The 17530-nt window shown below is 41.3% G+C and overlaps 2 protein-coding genes across 2 annotated transcripts; one reads left to right on the top strand and one right to left on the bottom strand.

Annotated features, from left to right (window-relative positions):
- The first annotated feature begins 3533 nt into the window (after positions 1-3533).
- Positions 3534-5808, top strand: hey1 (hes-related family bHLH transcription factor with YRPW motif 1). The gene is made up of 5 exons (XM_020932789.2): positions 3534-3717; positions 3855-3930; positions 4031-4114; positions 4218-4299; positions 4543-5808. The coding sequence occupies exons 1-5, from the start codon at positions 3629-3631 to the stop codon at positions 5178-5180; spliced, it is 969 nt and encodes a 322-aa protein (XP_020788448.1). The 5' UTR covers positions 3534-3628; the 3' UTR covers positions 5181-5808.
- Positions 5809-6931: 1123 nt separating this feature from the next.
- stmn2b (stathmin 2b) lies at positions 6932-16020 on the bottom strand. The gene is made up of 5 exons (XM_020932734.2): positions 15688-16020; positions 10633-10728; positions 10145-10317; positions 9127-9318; positions 6932-8453 (listed from the first exon to the last, which is right to left on the bottom strand). The coding sequence occupies exons 1-5, from the start codon at positions 15704-15706 to the stop codon at positions 8394-8396; spliced, it is 540 nt and encodes a 179-aa protein (XP_020788393.1). The 5' UTR covers positions 15707-16020; the 3' UTR covers positions 6932-8393.
- Between the last annotated feature and the right edge of the window lie 1510 nt (positions 16021-17530).

Genomic DNA, 17530 nt, shown 5'->3' with positions numbered 1-17530 from the left:
AAGTATCATTTATCATTGTCAGTCCATCAACGCAGCGTTTTGCTTCATTTAAACTTACGGAAGTCACCAAGATTTCTGAAAGAAATCAAATCCTAACAAATCGATGGCTAAATATCTGATGACATGTGGACCGTTGAGTGGATATGTACAAATATTTACTCGTCCCAAATAAGATACAGTGGGGTGAATAATGGATAAACTCTTGCTTCAAAGCCAGTGCATGGACAAGTTTCAATTCTATTTGATAAAGGAGAAAGAAAGCACTGTTTTGTGGAGAAACTTTGAACATAATATTAAAACTTCCTGCACAAATGTTCCCATTGTTCCTGTTCAGACCACAAAGCATATGTATTTACATGGGTGAGCTCTGTAATATTCTGTTCTGACAGTTCTGGTTAAACTGCTGCAAGGTGACAGTTGTCTTGTATTTATTAATGAAATTAATGTTAGCACATAATAAGAATTTCTGTAGCAAGCAGTGATGCTATGTATAACAATGAGTAGCAGAAAAGAAAGGCTTCATAAATATTTATTATAATTAATTCTGGAATATGGAATTGCATTGTACATATGTTGTGCTGTGCTTTATGTTGTAATGTCTATGTCACTGTCTGTTTTTGTCTGTTTTATGTGAGGGACCAGGTCTGCAAATAACATTTCCATGGTAGCGAGCTGGATGAGAGCGTCCTTCAGGCCAAATAAAAGTCATTTTTGAGATGCACACTTTTATTTGTCCAAAAAGTTACATACTGAAAGCTTATTGTATTTTGAAAAGTTCCACCACCTGTGACTGAAATCAAACCATGACTAAACTTTTAAATCATGTACAAGCTTAAAATGTAATCACCGCTAGAGCACTGTAATGAGACTACACCCAGCTCTGATCTGAACTAAACCAGGTCTAAACCCCAGCTCTCCCTGTCCCTTGTAGTCCGTCTGAAGTTGATCCCCTGGCTGCAGGCCTGGGAAGACTACCACAGCAGAGAGCAGTGGAGATGGGTGACTTGTTATGTCCTCTGGTGTCCTCATTCGCTGAGGGTGGAAGAGAGGGGTGGGGCTTCTGGATGATGTCGCTGGTCCGGGGCCCTCACCTTCAAAGGGCAGCTCTAATCACAACATGTGATGAGACCGGTAGAACAAAGAGCGCCGGGCAGAAAATAACAGCGTGGGAACTCTGGGTGAACTTGAAATACAACAAGAGAGGGAGGCTCAGAGCACACCCCCCGTCCTGCCCCAGCACCCACACACACATGCACACACACACACACACGCACACACACAAACACAACCGTCAAAGAGACCACTGTGGAAGAAGCACACCTGTGTTTATTGTGACAATGGCTTCAAGTTGCACTAACTTGTGTGTGAACGTCACTCCCACTGCCGCTGCTGAGATCCTGACATGTAAACAAACAGACACACACGCACACACGGGATCTTAACAATAAAGACGGCTAATCTACTTGAAGTGTAAGGCAAATATGTGGAGTACATAAACATGGTTTTATTCATATGTAATCATCTTTTTTTCATGCTGCTATCTTATGGTTCTTGTCATTCTAACCGGTCACAATGCATTCTCTAAGGTCTCAGTTTCAAAATAAAAGTTGCAAGGGGAGAGGTATATGATATAAAATCCTTTGCTAGAAGTTTCAAGTAGCCTACTGAATCCATTTTATGCATATATTTTATTCATGCATTCTTAACATTAAAAAGTATATGTGCAGAAAACAGTTTTGCACATATTGTCCACTTCACTGTTGATGTTGTGGTCCACAGTCCTGGCCTTGGTGAGAGCATCTGTGTCACAGCCTTGTAACAACAATAAGATGAAAACAGCCCTAAGTGCTTCCTGTCATTCTTATAAGACAAACAAGGACCTGCTCTGTCTGTCTCTATGACCGTTATGTCTGCAGCTCCCTGATGCCATCTACTTAGGCCTATTTTAAACTGATATACATAACAGGTGATCAGTGGAATTCAGTTTCAGGTCACTGAAGAATGAATCTGACTATACGATTAATAATTGGAAATGTTAAGGCTGTCGCCTATAAAGTATTGTTCTACTTCACATGAATCATAGTTTTATGTTTCCGGCCTACGTGTGGCCTATAGGTCTTATTCAGTGCCACATAAAACTTTTTCTGTCTAGAAGATATTTTAAGTAAGCTACACTGTCATCACAGTGATGACTCAAAGAGTCTTCAGATTAGAGACACTGCCACGTTGGAAACCATGTGTCTTGTAGTATTCTTATTGCTGACAAATACAGCATACATACAGCAGGCTATATATTAAAAGGGCTACTGTAACCCGTTGGGTAAAGTAGAAGAGGCTGCGCTGTGGACGCAGCTCTGCACAGGGACTTGTTGCATGTAGCTGTAGGAGCGCGTTCCCGCGGCGCCGCTGCTGCAGAACCCTCGGTGCGCAGCGCTGTGGTGAAGGGCTAGTGCAGAGATGCGGACTAACGGGTCCTTGATGTCCCCGGTGCTTCTGGTGCATGTGGTCTGTGTGTGGGGCGAGATTAGACGGTGGCTTCCTCTGGTTGCTCCCGGGCTGAGTTAGTATTGGATTACAGGTTCACACGCTCGCTCGCAGACCGCCCGTCGCCCCGACCAATTGCTCCATTCATTCCAGCGCCGGAGACGGCCGTCGGTCTCTGATTGGTTATCAGCGCCAGTTGGGGAACTTTCCCACGGCCAACGCGTGCTGACAGCCGGCCAGCCACTCCTCATCAGCGGCGGGACACACAGAGGGGCGGGGGGCAGCAGGCGCGGACCGTGAGTCCATTGGACCCATAGACTGTCTATGATTGGACCCCTGACAAAGTCTTTGCAAAGATCCTCTCTGTCATTAAGATTAATCACTACGAGTTCACACGTCCGCACCAAAACCAAGACATCAAGCACGAGACGCAACAGGTGTTAACAGAAACTGGAAAGACACAAACTGACTAACATGGAAGAACTTTAACTGATAATGCCAAAACAATTATCATAATACCATAATAGCAAGATTTAGCCTGTTCCAATACACATCCAGATTACACATCTTGAATAATGATAAAGTCAGCACAGACCTGCGGGTTAAGAAACATTTTTCTGTAATTATATATGGAAATATGTCCTTTGCATATTGTCTGTGCACAAATAATGAAAAAAGTCCATTTGAATGTGTGCCCTATCTGTGTTTTGATACATCTGTCTTTGTACGCCTTTTGCTGGTTTCTTAACTACTAATCTTACATAATCCAGTGTGAAAGTTGATTAATGTTTTGTGTATTTGTGTTAACTTCTTTCATGTAAATAGGTTTCACTCGGAAAAGGGCTCAAAGTGAGACGTCCTCCCCTTCTTCTCATCTGTAGTTCTATCAAAGCGGACAAAGTTTTGCTTGGGCCAAATGCGCTGTCACTCAAACGTGCTGCTGTTCACGGATTGGTGGATCGCACACACGGTCCAGCCCCTTTTGGCTGGCAATGGAGTTGAAATGACACCGTGGGAAAGGACAGCGCTTCAAACAGAGGCGCACTGCTGAACCTGGGCATACGCAGCTCCAGCGCAGGACAGATCCACTTGCACTCGGATTATTATCAAACAACTTCAACAACTTTGTAAAACTCTCACCAAGATGAAAAGGAATCATGATTTTAGCTGCTCTTCGGACAGCGAACTGGATGAGGCCATCGAGGTAGAGAAGGAGAGCGCAGATGAGAATGGGTAAGCACAAAGAGTTATTTGATTCTTTGTAAGATGTGTAAAGTCTCTTGTCCAGATACTAGAGGCGTTAAAGATATGTAAACATTAAATATATTAATACTTAGAAAATACTTATCTGTATATTTTATTTATTTTAGGAACTTGAGCTCTCCTCTCGGCTCGTTGTCCCCGACCACGACCACTCAGGTACAGGCGAGGAAGAGACGCCGAGGAGTAAGTAATTGTTTTTATAAAATATATATTTAAATAATAACTTTAAGTTTATGGTAAAGTTATCATCAGGCTGTTATTAATGAAGACTTATTTTCGTCAGATTATTGAGAAACGACGACGTGACAGAATCAACAACAGTTTGAGTGAATTGCGCAGACTCGTCCCCAGTGCCTTTGAGAAACAGGTAAACGCACCAACTTACTTTAAATCAAATATATAAGTTTAATGCAACTCAAATTACACCACAGTTGTTTTAAGTCTAAATGCATATTTTTCTTCTAATAAAGGGCTCAGCTAAACTGGAGAAAGCTGAGATTTTGCAGATGACAGTGGACCATCTGAAGATGCTTCATGCAGCTGGAGGCAAAGGTGAGAGTGTCTATCAGAAAATCCAGCAAGCCAGCTCTTGACACAAACATGTAACCTTTTTTCTTTCAAATGATTTAAATAAAAGCTTTACCACAGAGAAGTCTTACCAAAGTTAAATGTTAGTAACAATATTCGACTGTCTAGTTTTAACTTTAAGACTTATTGAATATGATATATTTTCAGTTTCTTCCGCTTTGTTAATTAAAAACCTCTAAACCTATATTTCTCTTATCCTTCCATCAGGTTATTTTGATGCTCATGCTCTGGCAATGGACTATCGTGGTCTGGGTTTCCGTGAGTGCCTGGCAGAGACGGCCCGTTACCTGAGCATCATCGAGGGCTTGGACAGCACTGACCCTCTGCGTATTCGCCTGGTCTCACACCTCAATAACTATGCGAGTCAGCGAGAGGCCCACACCGGCCTTAGTCACCTGGCCTGGGGCTCTGCTTTCGGCTCCCCTCCTGCAGCTCACCTCACCCACAGCCTGCACCTCCTCCAGCACCAGCCCACACTGACAGCTCCCAGTACCCCTCTGGCACCTACGAGCGCAGCCTCCTCCACCAGCACACCCTCACCTTCTACAGACAGCCACCTCCCAGGCCGGCGCAGTGGCAGTGTGACCCCACACACAGAACCAGCACCCCTTCGTGTGCCCCCCACAACTGCTGCGCCCACAGCAGTCCTGCACCCGGCTCTTGTCTCAGCTACAGGCTCCAAACTGTCTCCTCCTCTGATCTCATCACTTTCAGCTTTCCCGTTTCCTTTCAGTGCGTTCCCACTCATTTCACCTACTACAGCCACAAGTATCAGCACCCCGGCCCCGGCTGCCAGCGTTGGGAAACCCTATAGACCGTGGGGAATGGAGATAGGAGCATTCTGACTGAAGCCTTTATAGACTGTCGCAGACTTTCATGGACAATTTTGGATTTTGTGAACTATTTTCTATGCTAAGGTCCAGAGGAACACCCTGTAGCCATAGTGTATGTATTTTGTATTGGGTAAAGAGACACTCCCAGCTAAAAGCAACAGGAGCTATTCTTTGTTCTGATTGATTAATTGTGTTCACGCCCACCTGCTGATGATATCCAATCAGAGATGGCTTTTCCAGATGGTCAAGCAGTGGTCTGTCAAGTTCCTGGGTGAAACTGCCCCACACCCCTACCCCGTGCCCCCTAACTAACACAGAGAGAGAGGCGTGTGTGAAAGAGAGTTGGAGCTGTAGGTGACCTCCCTTTTTACAGCATTTTATGGGGTGGAATAACCGAAACCAGGTGCTTGTAAACAGAAGTCAGCTACCATCTTGAGTAAATGTACCCATCACTCATTGTGATCATTTGGTTCATTGTGCTAATGTTCCATTATTTATAGTCAAATTTGAAATTGACCTCTCTTTCATTCCACATTATTTTATTTCACAAAAGTCTTATTTGTTCAGTTTTTTCTGTTCACCTGATATTTATGGCTGTGTATATATATAAAATAATTGTACAAAGAACAAGCAGGCACTGACAATTCAATTTCTATAATGTTTATGGTGGAAATTACGGTTTATCTGTAATAAAAAAGGTTACTATAAATTACATGGCATTTTGTTGTGTTCTGTATTGAGTAAAATTGCCTACGGTACGTGGATGCATTACAATAATATTAGGTTACATTTTACGCACAATAGACCTAAGCCTTATTAACCAAATCATGGCTTTAATGTGTGTGTATAGTCTTAACAGTTGAATTGTGTTTTTAATAAAGTAGTCATAGGGACAGTTATTTTGGGCACAAGACGTTAAATCTGAATTAAAGGTGGCCTTGTTCCTTTACGCATGGCACCAGAAGACGCGTGCGTAAAGCCGATGCGCGGTGACGCTTGGTATTAGATGAGGTCGTAGGTTTCTTTCAGCAGCCCTCTGTGAGTGTGCAGGAAACCATTAACAAGGAGGGGATATCCTGGACAATCGCAGTCCGGCCGGCCCTATGCGCTGCGTGGGAACGTGGAGAGGAGGAAGCAAGGAGGATGGGAAGGGGATGCATTGGACCAAGAAATTTTAAAGAAAGGATGGAGAACGATGGAAGCCCTTTTGTTATCAAGTAAAAACGTCATAATTAAACAGATCATCGGAATAAAACGTCTCGAATATAGGCCATTAGCTACTGTACCGGTCAACTGTCCAGTGGCGGACGAGCGCACTGTCTCCAAGAGAATAGTCTTTTAGTTCCCTCTGCTGGACATAAATGGTAGTGCCTGCAATAAACCTTTCTGCAATTTCTAAACAATAATAACCATCATGGTGTTTGAAGGTGCACTACGTGGCCTTTCTGGAGGAGGATTTACAACTTGCTTGTGTCAGTGAAGATATATTTGCTTTGCTTGGAATTTTCCGCAGTATAGCATTTAACTTAATACTCAGGCCTGTAACTTCGCTTGGTGGTGTCACCTGATGATATATAGAGCGAGATACGTTTAATGCCATACTATGAAACATTCCAAGCAAAACAATTATATCTCCACACGGCAAGCACGCGGTCGATCATCTACCAGAAAAATCTTAATAATAATAATAATAATAATAATAATTGCATGTGCAATGTTTTTGCGCGCGCATGTGTGAGTGTGAAGTCACTGTCAAACAACAATTTAATTCACTGAATCCCAGATCTTTATTATCCACTGCTTGCTCACAAAGATATATGTGGAGAGGAGGAACACACACATGGACAGAGGAGAGAGAGAGGCAGGTAGGAGTCAACGTCAGCGCTAATAGTGATACACTGTACTTCTGTTTTACATGGCACAAGCAAACCATAGCTACCTGCCTTTTAGGAAACACACTCACACGCCACCTACGGGCTAAATGATGCATTGCCACTTAAAAATGTTGAGGCTTCAAATACAGCCAGATACACCTTCACAGATCTCAATACTGTGTGCCAGCTAAGAGCTTAGCCTGGACCTAGTGCTGTTGAGTGCAGTGGTTCTAGTAGTTGCTGATGCTGCTGATATTGGTAAGCACTACTCTAGCCTCGAGGAAAAATATGGAAAAGTATTCACAGTAACAAGTCTGATCTCAAGTGTAGGTCTTGACTCCGCACCTCTGGCTTTTACAATGATGTGCTTGAACTGGAACTAAAACAACAAATGCAGATATACCATTGGTTCAGGGTTGTCATGTGACTTATTTTTCCAGGTTGCCAGGTTGGACAGTATTTAGCAAGCTCCCCTTGAGCGCAATGATGTGCTATGATTGGACTAAATACCTGCCCAAGTGGAGAGAGTGAGTGCTTCTTAAATGCAAGTGGAAATATATAGATAGAGGTTGTAGACGGAGAGACAGAGGATAGGCTCATTAAATGCTATAGTGTTCCTCTGTATTGTCACAGAGGTTGATGCGCAATGACAGTTCTCCACAAAATGCTAACTCCTGCTTTTCCTGGTGCCAAAGTTATCATAAGGGAGTGAGGTGTATGGGAACTACTCCAACCGAAAGCATCTAATTTTGGAAAGAGAAGCTGATGCCAAGAACTAACATTTTGTGGAGCTAGAAGTCATGGCACACGTTAGCTAGCTGGCAAACTCACAACAAACACCTTAGTCTGTCACTACACGAGAGAAAAATAAGTTATCAGGCTCAAATGGACAAAGTAAAATATTAAAATGACTAAACCATTACACCCATATATGCAGGAGGATATTCAACTTAGATATAAAAATGGCACACTGCAATCAATACTTTTTGCTGCTTGTATAAAACAAAAAAGAAGTATTTACAAAAAACCAATGCCCACTTTCACTTGTCAATTTTTTCTTTTCATTGGAAACAGAGCAAAAAACATTCTTATTTTTGGGAAGAAGAATGGGTGGGAGTCATTACATTTTTCATTTCAAAACAATTTTTGCATCTTCTTTACCACCCCCAACCCCGCCTGGATCTCCCACTATTTAGGACCATGAATGTTTGATCGCTATGGAAGGTAATGTTACAGAATGGGGAGGTTGGTTTCTCGGGGCAGAGGCAGGGGGAGAGGGGAGGGGGTCGGGGTGGTAGTCATGGTGGTGTTGTTGGTGCTGGGAGGGCATCAGGACCATGGTGGGGGGTTCTCATGCGGTCACCTCTTCTCGCAACTCCTTGTTTCTGCGCACTTCCTGAGCGTGCTTCTCCTGCAAAGTTCATCACATCAGAATAAGTCATGCTGATTCACTTAACAAACACATAGAGCATTGACTTCTGGGAGTGTAATAAATGCAGCCATTTCCAACACTGTCTAAAAAAATAACAATTGCTGAATTGTCTGAAATTCTGATTTAACACCAACACACTGAGCTGATGCTTGGCCAAATAACCCAATAAATTACACATTTCAACCACGTCATATATCCAGTACCCATCTGTTGTCTCTGTCGCTTATAACTTGTGAAAAGAAATATGTGTTCTTTAATTGTATTTACACCGAAGTATAAAAGGAGGAAACTGTAAATGCCTTGTGACAACACTACTGACTGAATAAAAAGCACTGTATGTGTTTAATTGTTCTTGCAATTTTGTATGGCTAAGAATTTTTTCCTTTTGACATTTCCCAAAGACGATTTACCCTATGTTCAATGCTTTGCATACAAATTTTACATCTTATATTTAGAAAAACGTTACTGAAATAATTAAAGTGACAAAAATTGCAAAACTCTATATGTATAAATATACCAATGTGTATATGTTGACGACATCTTTATTTGCTCAAATTAGTCACCTCAGTATATTGTGTTTATTTGCCTTAAATCTGGTATGGTATACTGCTATATTTACATTCCTTTAAAGAGTGCGCCACTGTTTGTTTACCTTCTCCTGCAGGCGCTCCATCAGGGCAGCCATATAAGCCAGTCGGTTTTCTTCGATCTGCTCCATCTTGAGCTGCAGCTTCTCCTCGGCCATGCGGCTGAAGTTGCTATTCTCCTCCATGGCTCTGAGCAGCACGTCACGTTCGTGCTCCCGTTTCTCAGCCAGAGCTCTCAGAACTGACGCCTCCTGAGACTGAAGTCAAACAAAAGAGTGAATCCCTGCAAAACTAGAATGACTTAAAGATGAACAAAAAGCTAAGTTTGTTGCAGTCGGCAGAAATAAAGTGCTCTTTTGTAGCAGTTTTTAATAGAAAGTAGATGCTACAGTGCAGAAGCTAAAAGGGTTATTGATTGGTCACTCAATGAGATTTTACAGACACCAGTTATTTGTCAAACTCAGGCTTGTTAAGCCTAGGTTGATCCCTAGTGGCCTTTTCTGAACAAGTTGTACTGCACATGCACAACTCAAACTTTTTCAAAATTCTACATACATATATTCATCTTTTTTTTTATTACTTCGATCTACTGTCAGTCCATTTATTTATATTTAAGATTGGTACATGGTGGCTAGGACATTGCTACGACTGTGAAATGTAATTTCTTCACTTGAATAGGTCAATATAAAATATAGTTCCTCCATCTGACATGCAGTCTGTGACATCTGGCACACTGTGGAAGTGTGATATTGACGTCAGGATTGATTTGTGGGTGAGCTGTGGATTTGTTGGCTGCATGACTTAAAATATTGACATTAGAAATCAATGAAGCTCAAGAATTGGACAAAGTCAATTTAGTTTTGGGTGGAACATGCTCTGGACCAGTCAACAGGGCAAGCAAACAACCACAGAGCCCATAAATCATGTAGGAGTCATTATATTGGTCAAGGATAAAGAGTGAACTGGTCTGGTGTTTCATTTTGCCCTGTGCATTTTGGGTTGATTCTGAATCCTCCCTGTGCTCTCAGACATTGTGATGTAAAGTGACATGTGTGATAAGACAGTGATAAGACGCTGACTTACTCTCCGCCGGTCCTCAGCTGCCTCCAGTTTCTTCTGGATGTCCTCCAGGGACAGGTCCCTCTTGGGGGGGCTGGTGATGCAGTGGGCTGCCTCAGACACAGGGGAGGAGGGCTTCAGGATCACCTCAAAGGCCTGGCCTGAAGCTCGCTTGTTGATAGGTTTGATATCCAGCTCTGAATGAAAAAGAAAAAGAGGTTAAGATAAAACCAAAATGGCAATTCAAAAAGTACTTATCCAATTATTAACACATTATTTTTATATAAAAAAATATTTCCATTAGATTCAGTATTGTGAATATAGCATTGTATTCTAAATAATAGAAGCCTTTGTGGCTCAATGACAAGAACAGATATATTGAAATCGCACTATTTTTGTACACTTTTGTATATATAATTTCAAATCACTATTGGGAAGAATTACACTTGCAAAACATAGCCCTGCTCCTGTAAAGAATCAGCATAATATTGAAAAACAATGATGATGTTTACCTTCAAAGTCCCCCATGATGTTTTTGCGAGTCTCGGGGTAGAGGCAGGAGCAGATGAGAGACAGCACTGAGATCTCCTTCATCTTCTCTTTGTAAGCTGCAAAATCACACAAACACAAACATTACTTACACACTGTTCCACTGACATATTTACTCATTAACCCACTTTTTAGATCTCCAGAGCTGTAAACATCAAACATGAGGTAAATTATTATTCATGATTTTCCTAAAATAAGCATCAAAGGGTACCTTCAAGGATGTACACAGATGTTTTGGTCTTTGTCTCCAGACTGTATGTGTCCTAATTTCCCCCTCCAGACAAGATGCCCCCCTCCCTGCGGGGCTCTCCACACATCGTTAGCTATGCATTTCATTTTAGTCCATTATTTATTAACGCAGAAAGGACCAGCGCCCTTTAGCTTCCATTTTGTATCTTAAAAGCAGATCAGATTATGTAGTAAAGCTAAGATTTACTTGAGATATTGAGATAATCTTTGGGCATTTCATCCTGTGGTGTAGCTTAGAAGCTCATAAAGAAGCTTATCTCTCCAGTGCAGTGAATTGGGCATTTTGTGATCAAAACAAACATGGGGAACGTCAGAGCCTCATTTATTTTATAGAACTTTGTTTATAGCCCACTTTCACCTCTGACACTTGGGGGTTGGAGGGTAAAGCTAATATCTGGAAAGGTAAGAGATGGATTTAGCTTATCTGTGAAATGCAGGAAATAGACAAATCTCTTTGTGGTAGTAACATCACAATAAAGCTGCCATCAGAATGGGTAAATATGGATTTGGAAACCATAGTTGTTATGCTCAGTAAGCAGGAACAAAGTCAGAAAATAAACCTGGTCTAACCTTCAATTAACCAACTTAGACTTTTCTCTTGGTTTAGTCTCTTGTTTTTTTGTTTGTTTGTTTGTTTTTTTTAAATAATCTTTGGTAATTTTATTCCCTGATCTTATATTTATCTTAGGCTTTTTCCAAAAGCTGAAAATGTGGTATTTGACTTATCAGCAATCCGTTTGGGATAATAACATTAGAAAAGCTGGCATAAAATAGATTAATTTGGACTTGCTGGTGCTGTACCCAATGGGTAGGAACAAAGTGCCCTGAAAGTCAGACATACTCTACATAGAAAAGCCGAGCTTGTCTCCTTTAGTTTTTTTCATGTTTTCTTGGCACATATTCATGGGTAAAGCATGCCCAGAAGCCTATTGGGAGGGGGCAAAAATATCCGCAGCACACAGACTCCTGTGCCAGAATGAGCCTGTAGAGAAGTGCTCCGTCAGGCTCTCCGGCTTCATAGTACAAATTTACATGGCGAATGTCAATGTGGTACAATCCATCACGTCCTGCAGGGATGAAGTATGTGGCAATGATTTATATTTCAGGGCAGGTACAGCAGCAAATCTACCAATGTGATTTAGTGAAAGGAGCCTCTTGGAGAATGGGTTACAGTGTACAGTAAACCTAATACAAATCTTCTTTCTCCATATTCCCAACTCTCCCCAAGCAGACGCTTAGACGCCAAACTAATATGATCAAGGCTCACATGTAGCTGCAGCACTCTCTAATGGTCTTGTTAACCCAGTCCCACAGGAGCACAGAGCAGGGGCCTTTCAGCTGCATTAAAGCACATGAGTGAGCAAAATCTGACATGAAACAACAAAACTTAGAGTTTGAAGGGTGCCTGATGCTGTCTGAGTTTTTTGGCCAAAAACTGTGGTATTGATACAATTTAAATGTCTTTTGTTTCAGTGTACATTATTGTAGCTTTATTTATTCCCGGTTAGGTCCTTGTTGACTTGTTTATGTAATCTTAGTTAAATTTGTCTGTTAATTTTTACTTATCATCAAAGTTTACCTTGTCAGATTCTGTTTCCTTGTGATTTTGAATTGCTGAATTATCATAAGGCTGGTATCGAAATAGGTAACATGGAGACACTGTGGTAAGCACTCGTGCCTCACATTAGGAAGGTCCCATGATTGATTGCTGTCATTTGTCAAACATAACTGAAATGTTTCTAAGTTTTATTCCAGTGCTGTACTTTTAGTTAGGTATTTGAGATAAAGCATTTCACATTTTCAAGTTATCTCCATTAGTTAGTATAGACACTGGTTTTGTAATGGTTTTGATTTGTACAACCACAACTATACCACAGCAAAAACAGTCAAGACTCCTCCCTTGAAAACCACATATAGGCCTTTCCTAATGGATGCTACCTCAGGTGTACAGACAGCACTTAGCTTTTCAGTAGCCCTACCATGTTTACCTCTAACATCTGAGGGCTGTAGGAGTGAGGCACTTAGGAACTTTATGTCATCTGTTGGGACACCACCATTTTGACAGTTAAGATGCAACCAGTTAACGATTCATTTGCGCAGATAATCTAGGTTAAGTGCTTGTTCGGAGGAAGTCATTGCTTGCTGGTGACCAATAAAACTAATTGACTGCATCACTATAAAAGATTCCTTATCATTCAGAATAATCTCTTTAGTCAGACCTACCAAGGCAATAAAACTGTTTTCTCATTTTGCTATATGCCTAATATAAAAATATGAGAATCTCTGCTGTGCAAAATATTAGATTATTTTCCCATTTCTCTCGAGGGAAAGAACTCCTCTGGCACCCACCTTAATGAGCTCATCCCTGTGGATAAAGCAATGACAAACGACAAGCAATGACACTCTATAGTAGGAAAACGTCCAAATCTGTGAGATGCAGAGAGGAGATGACACATGGCAGGTAGTATATGACACTATAATGATGCCAGTCTACGCTATAAGGACCTTTCATGTCTCCAGCTCAGACTCAGACACGGTACCAGCACTTCCTGTTTCAATCCATCACTAGAAAAGCACAGGTCATCAATATCCTCTGCCCCCGCTCGCTTCTCTCCTCTCTCCCTTTTCTCCTCTCCCTCAGCCCTTATACTGCATCCCTCAAACCAGCTTCTGTTGTAAAAACCTCAATTTTATGATACTTCTTCTTCCACCACCACCACGCCTTGCACACTAGCCCAACCTCTTCATTTATCTTCAAGGTTATATTTCGATAACAGAAAAAAAAACAAAAAACGCTGATGCGCACACGAGTGAACCAGGGACTATTAAGGTTGTTGCTATAAATGTGACTGAGTTTACTGCCCTCCAGAGTGCAATAACGTCATGGTAGCGTTGGTTCAGCTCTTGTGTGTGATAACTTTTACAATGAGGCCTTTTGATAACCATATAATCGCAAGTTATTAAGGCATTATGGTGCAGGAATTGCCGCTAAAGGAACTGTTATGAGAAAATGGTGACAGCCGAACCACACCCTATGCAGAATTAAGGATATTGTCATACAGAAATCCAATATATGACTAAAGATATCAGACAAGATTTAAAAGAGTATCAGATTTCCAATATGCAGTGAACACATCATGAGTATATGGCATACCATTATCCAGAATCAATGTTTCTTAAATCTACACTCAGATCGGAAGCTCTAAAACAACAAGCTGCATTGATCTTAGCTGATAAATCAAGATTTATTGAACTTGGTTGGCAAATATAAATAAAAGGAAAGGCTATGTGAATTTGCTTGACAACACTGGTTTTAATATAGTGGCATTGTTGTCTGAGAAGAATCTATTTCCCCAATAAGAAGAAATTGATTTTGGGCACCAGTTGAATGACCACACCTAATTGGATATGACAAGAGAGCATGATACAAATCAGTAGTGCTTAGAGGCCATAACGCACATGGAGTGATAATAGCATAGTGGTGAACCATTCATAAAACTGAAAATAAATGTGATATTAAAACATACAGGCTTTAATTCCGCCCTAAATAAATGTATGTTGTATGTTATAAGATCAAATTCTCATGGAGACTGAATGAACTCACTGACCCACAGTCTGAGCAGAGCGACTTGCTGCTCCTGGCCCATCCCATCTTGTCTGTCCACATCTCAAGTCATGAAGCAGGAGGAGTAGGTAAAAGGGGAATTAATGCCAGCTAGGTTTTAGCCGCTGCCCGTGTCCCTTATAGCACATACGCCAAGACCCCTAAAGCTGTCTGCCCCCCCCTTCATCCATCAAGTGCCCAGCGAGCCAGAAGACAAACCAGACTAGACAGGGTACACTCTTGCACTTTAATTAGCACCAAAAACCAAAACAAAGCCTTTGTAAAGTTATGCTTTTGGCAAGGCCCACAGCCTTTTAAACCTTTGAACGTAGTGCAATAAATTATACATAAAGCTTTGGCTCAGATGTGGCTGGCAAAATACAAGGCCCAACCCTGCTATAACCACCATTTTGTAATATATGCCCATTTTAGAGATTGGCACATTACAAATATTGATACGACCATTATATCATAATCAATAACCACTATACACCTATAAACTATGTCTTATGTGTTCATTCGCATCGGTCGTAAATTTTTCTCTCGACTGCAAAGCAATCCTCGACAAGTCCATCTTTCCCCTATTCATCGAGCAGCAAATTGCTTCAGTGCAGACCATAGCGTATGGCGTAGACTGACACCGTTTCTGTGAAAGTCTGACCCAGATTTGGTGAAGGGATTTGTCGCGGTGAGATGTTCCACACCCCGGAGAGAGAGTGGCTCGCTCTTTTTTTGAAGGGACCAGGGATGTTGGGTGGGGTCGCTGAAGCTGCATTATGCTGCACGACCGTGAGTCAGGCTGAGAGACCAGGTGATGCGTTCAGGGAGCAGACACAGAATTATTACTGATGATTAGTGAGCCTGACAAAATAAACTCAATTCAGGTTATTTGGAATTATTTGCAACGGAGGGGAATAGGTGCGCCACTATAACATAGGTGCGTAAAACGTGCGTAATTGTCCGAAAATAAGAAGCATGTGCCCTTGAAATAATCACTGCAAAGTAACATCAAATTTTAGATACTTAAGCAACTGCAGGAACCACTCCCTAGAATTAACCACCAACCATCTCTGTACCGCTTTGTGCAATGGATAACGCCTCACGTCTTCAACCCTGACATTCTTCACTTATACCAAAATAATAAAAGGCTATTTGTATAACTTACCAATCGCGGTTTTGGCCATTTTGTCTGGTATTGTAGGAGCTTGGCAGAGCAGGAGGAGCGTGTGGACGGAGGATGCTGTATCTCGGGGTGAAGGACTGCTTCTAAGGCACTGAGTCAGCAGAGACGGGGGCTACCGGTGCGCCTGGTGGTCTGTCAGGAGGCGCGTGAAGACCAGGGAAGATAACGGGAAGCGACAGGAAGTAGGCAACTCCTCTTCACATTAAAATTCACCTACTCATCATGACTCGAATCACTGCATAGCCTAAAGATCAGAGGGGATAAGCAGCAGCCTATTGAAACTAATGTAGCCTACTATAGGCATATTACGCATCGTTGATTTGGCCCTTTTCTGGTAAAATATTGCAGCTGAATTCTGATCAATCAATTCTATTTTCTGTTGTCAAGATCACAAGAATAACGTTCACCAAAGTGGTTTCACACACAAATATTAGCCAGATAAACAGTAAAAGGCATTCAACAGCTGCAGACCCACTAGTGCAGGACTAGCCTATTAACAATAGGCTATATTGTATACATTTTAGTTTGGTTTTAGATGTTACTTATTGCACACAAATTGCAGCTTACCCATCTTATTTTGAAAGTAACTAGCATTTGCCTGTTATTGTGGGTTGTATGCTAGCTGGCTTGACAACATGTGTGCCTTCTATGCTTCACCCCTACACGACTATGTTGGCTAAAGTGCAATGTCTCAGTCCCTGGGTGGGAGCGAAAGGGCGGGGACTTTTGTGTGCTGCTCTATGTCGCCTGCGCATAGTCTCTATCCATGGTGCTGAAATCCAAAAAAAAAAAAAAAAAAAAAAGTATCTTTCCAAGTACGCTGACCTATTTTTATGTTTATTAGGGAGATACATCCAGGTTATTTGCCCATCATGGAGGCCTTGTTCTTGTAATTAACCTGAACATAACTATATAAGCAGTTCTGAATGTATAACTTATTCTGACAATAATGCAGCAGGCGGGACCACATTTCAGCACATCAGCTCAGGAAAACTGCGTGGCCCCTGTTTTCCTGTTTGGTTTTACCGACATGTTAGTAAAGTAATATTAAAGAGGCATTGTGTAACTTTTCTAGTGGAGGGTTCATCAAATGCTTTTCTTCATGGAAATGTTATTGCTTTGTTTTGAATGTTTCACAGTATAGCATTAAAACCTTTCTGTCTTCATGGAGACTAAACCAGACCAAGTTACAGGCCAGATCTGTGGTGAGGCAACTCTGTTCAGAGCCAGAATGCCTGTATTTCTAGGTATTTTTGAGCTATAAAACCAAATGTAATTTAATAAATGTAAGATAGAGCTGATTAATGTATAATGTGGTACATTCCAGGCAGAACAGTAACACAGCCATAGAAACAAGCAGGTGACAGAAAAGCAAAAAGTTACATAGTGCACCTTTAAGGTTATAACAATATTTAGAAGAACCGTAAATGCATATTATCAGAAGAGTATAATCTTTGAAATTAAAATAAATTTTATTCATCCCCAGACATGCATTGCCAACCAAAAGAAGATATGAAGAGATGTTTCAATATGAAGAAACACAAATTTTTGTTTCAAAGACATTATCTACTAAACTCTATATAGAGAAAACAAAAAAAGAAATATAACTTGAGAAATTGGAGAAACTAACTAAGCAGTGTGAAAAGCAGGGCAAAAAGTCAGGATTTTGTTGATGACAGGCAGGAATGGTTTTGCTGTGTCTTTCAATGGGCAGCGTGTCCAGTTTCTACTGTTTCTACTGAGCTTATGGAGCTATGAGCACTAGGACCAAACTGTGATCATGTCATAATCCCATTACTAATGTATCCTGCTAAATGATGTTACA

The sequence above is a fragment of the Boleophthalmus pectinirostris genome, unplaced genomic scaffold (genome assembly GCF_026225935.1).
Source record: "Boleophthalmus pectinirostris isolate CB_2022bp ecotype Guang Dong unplaced genomic scaffold, ASM2622593v1 HiC_scaffold_21, whole genome shotgun sequence".
NCBI lineage: Eukaryota > Metazoa > Chordata > Actinopteri > Gobiiformes > Gobiidae > Boleophthalmus > Boleophthalmus pectinirostris.
The sequence above is the reverse complement of the archived record's forward strand: the minus strand, read 5'-3'. Positions and strand labels throughout refer to the sequence as shown.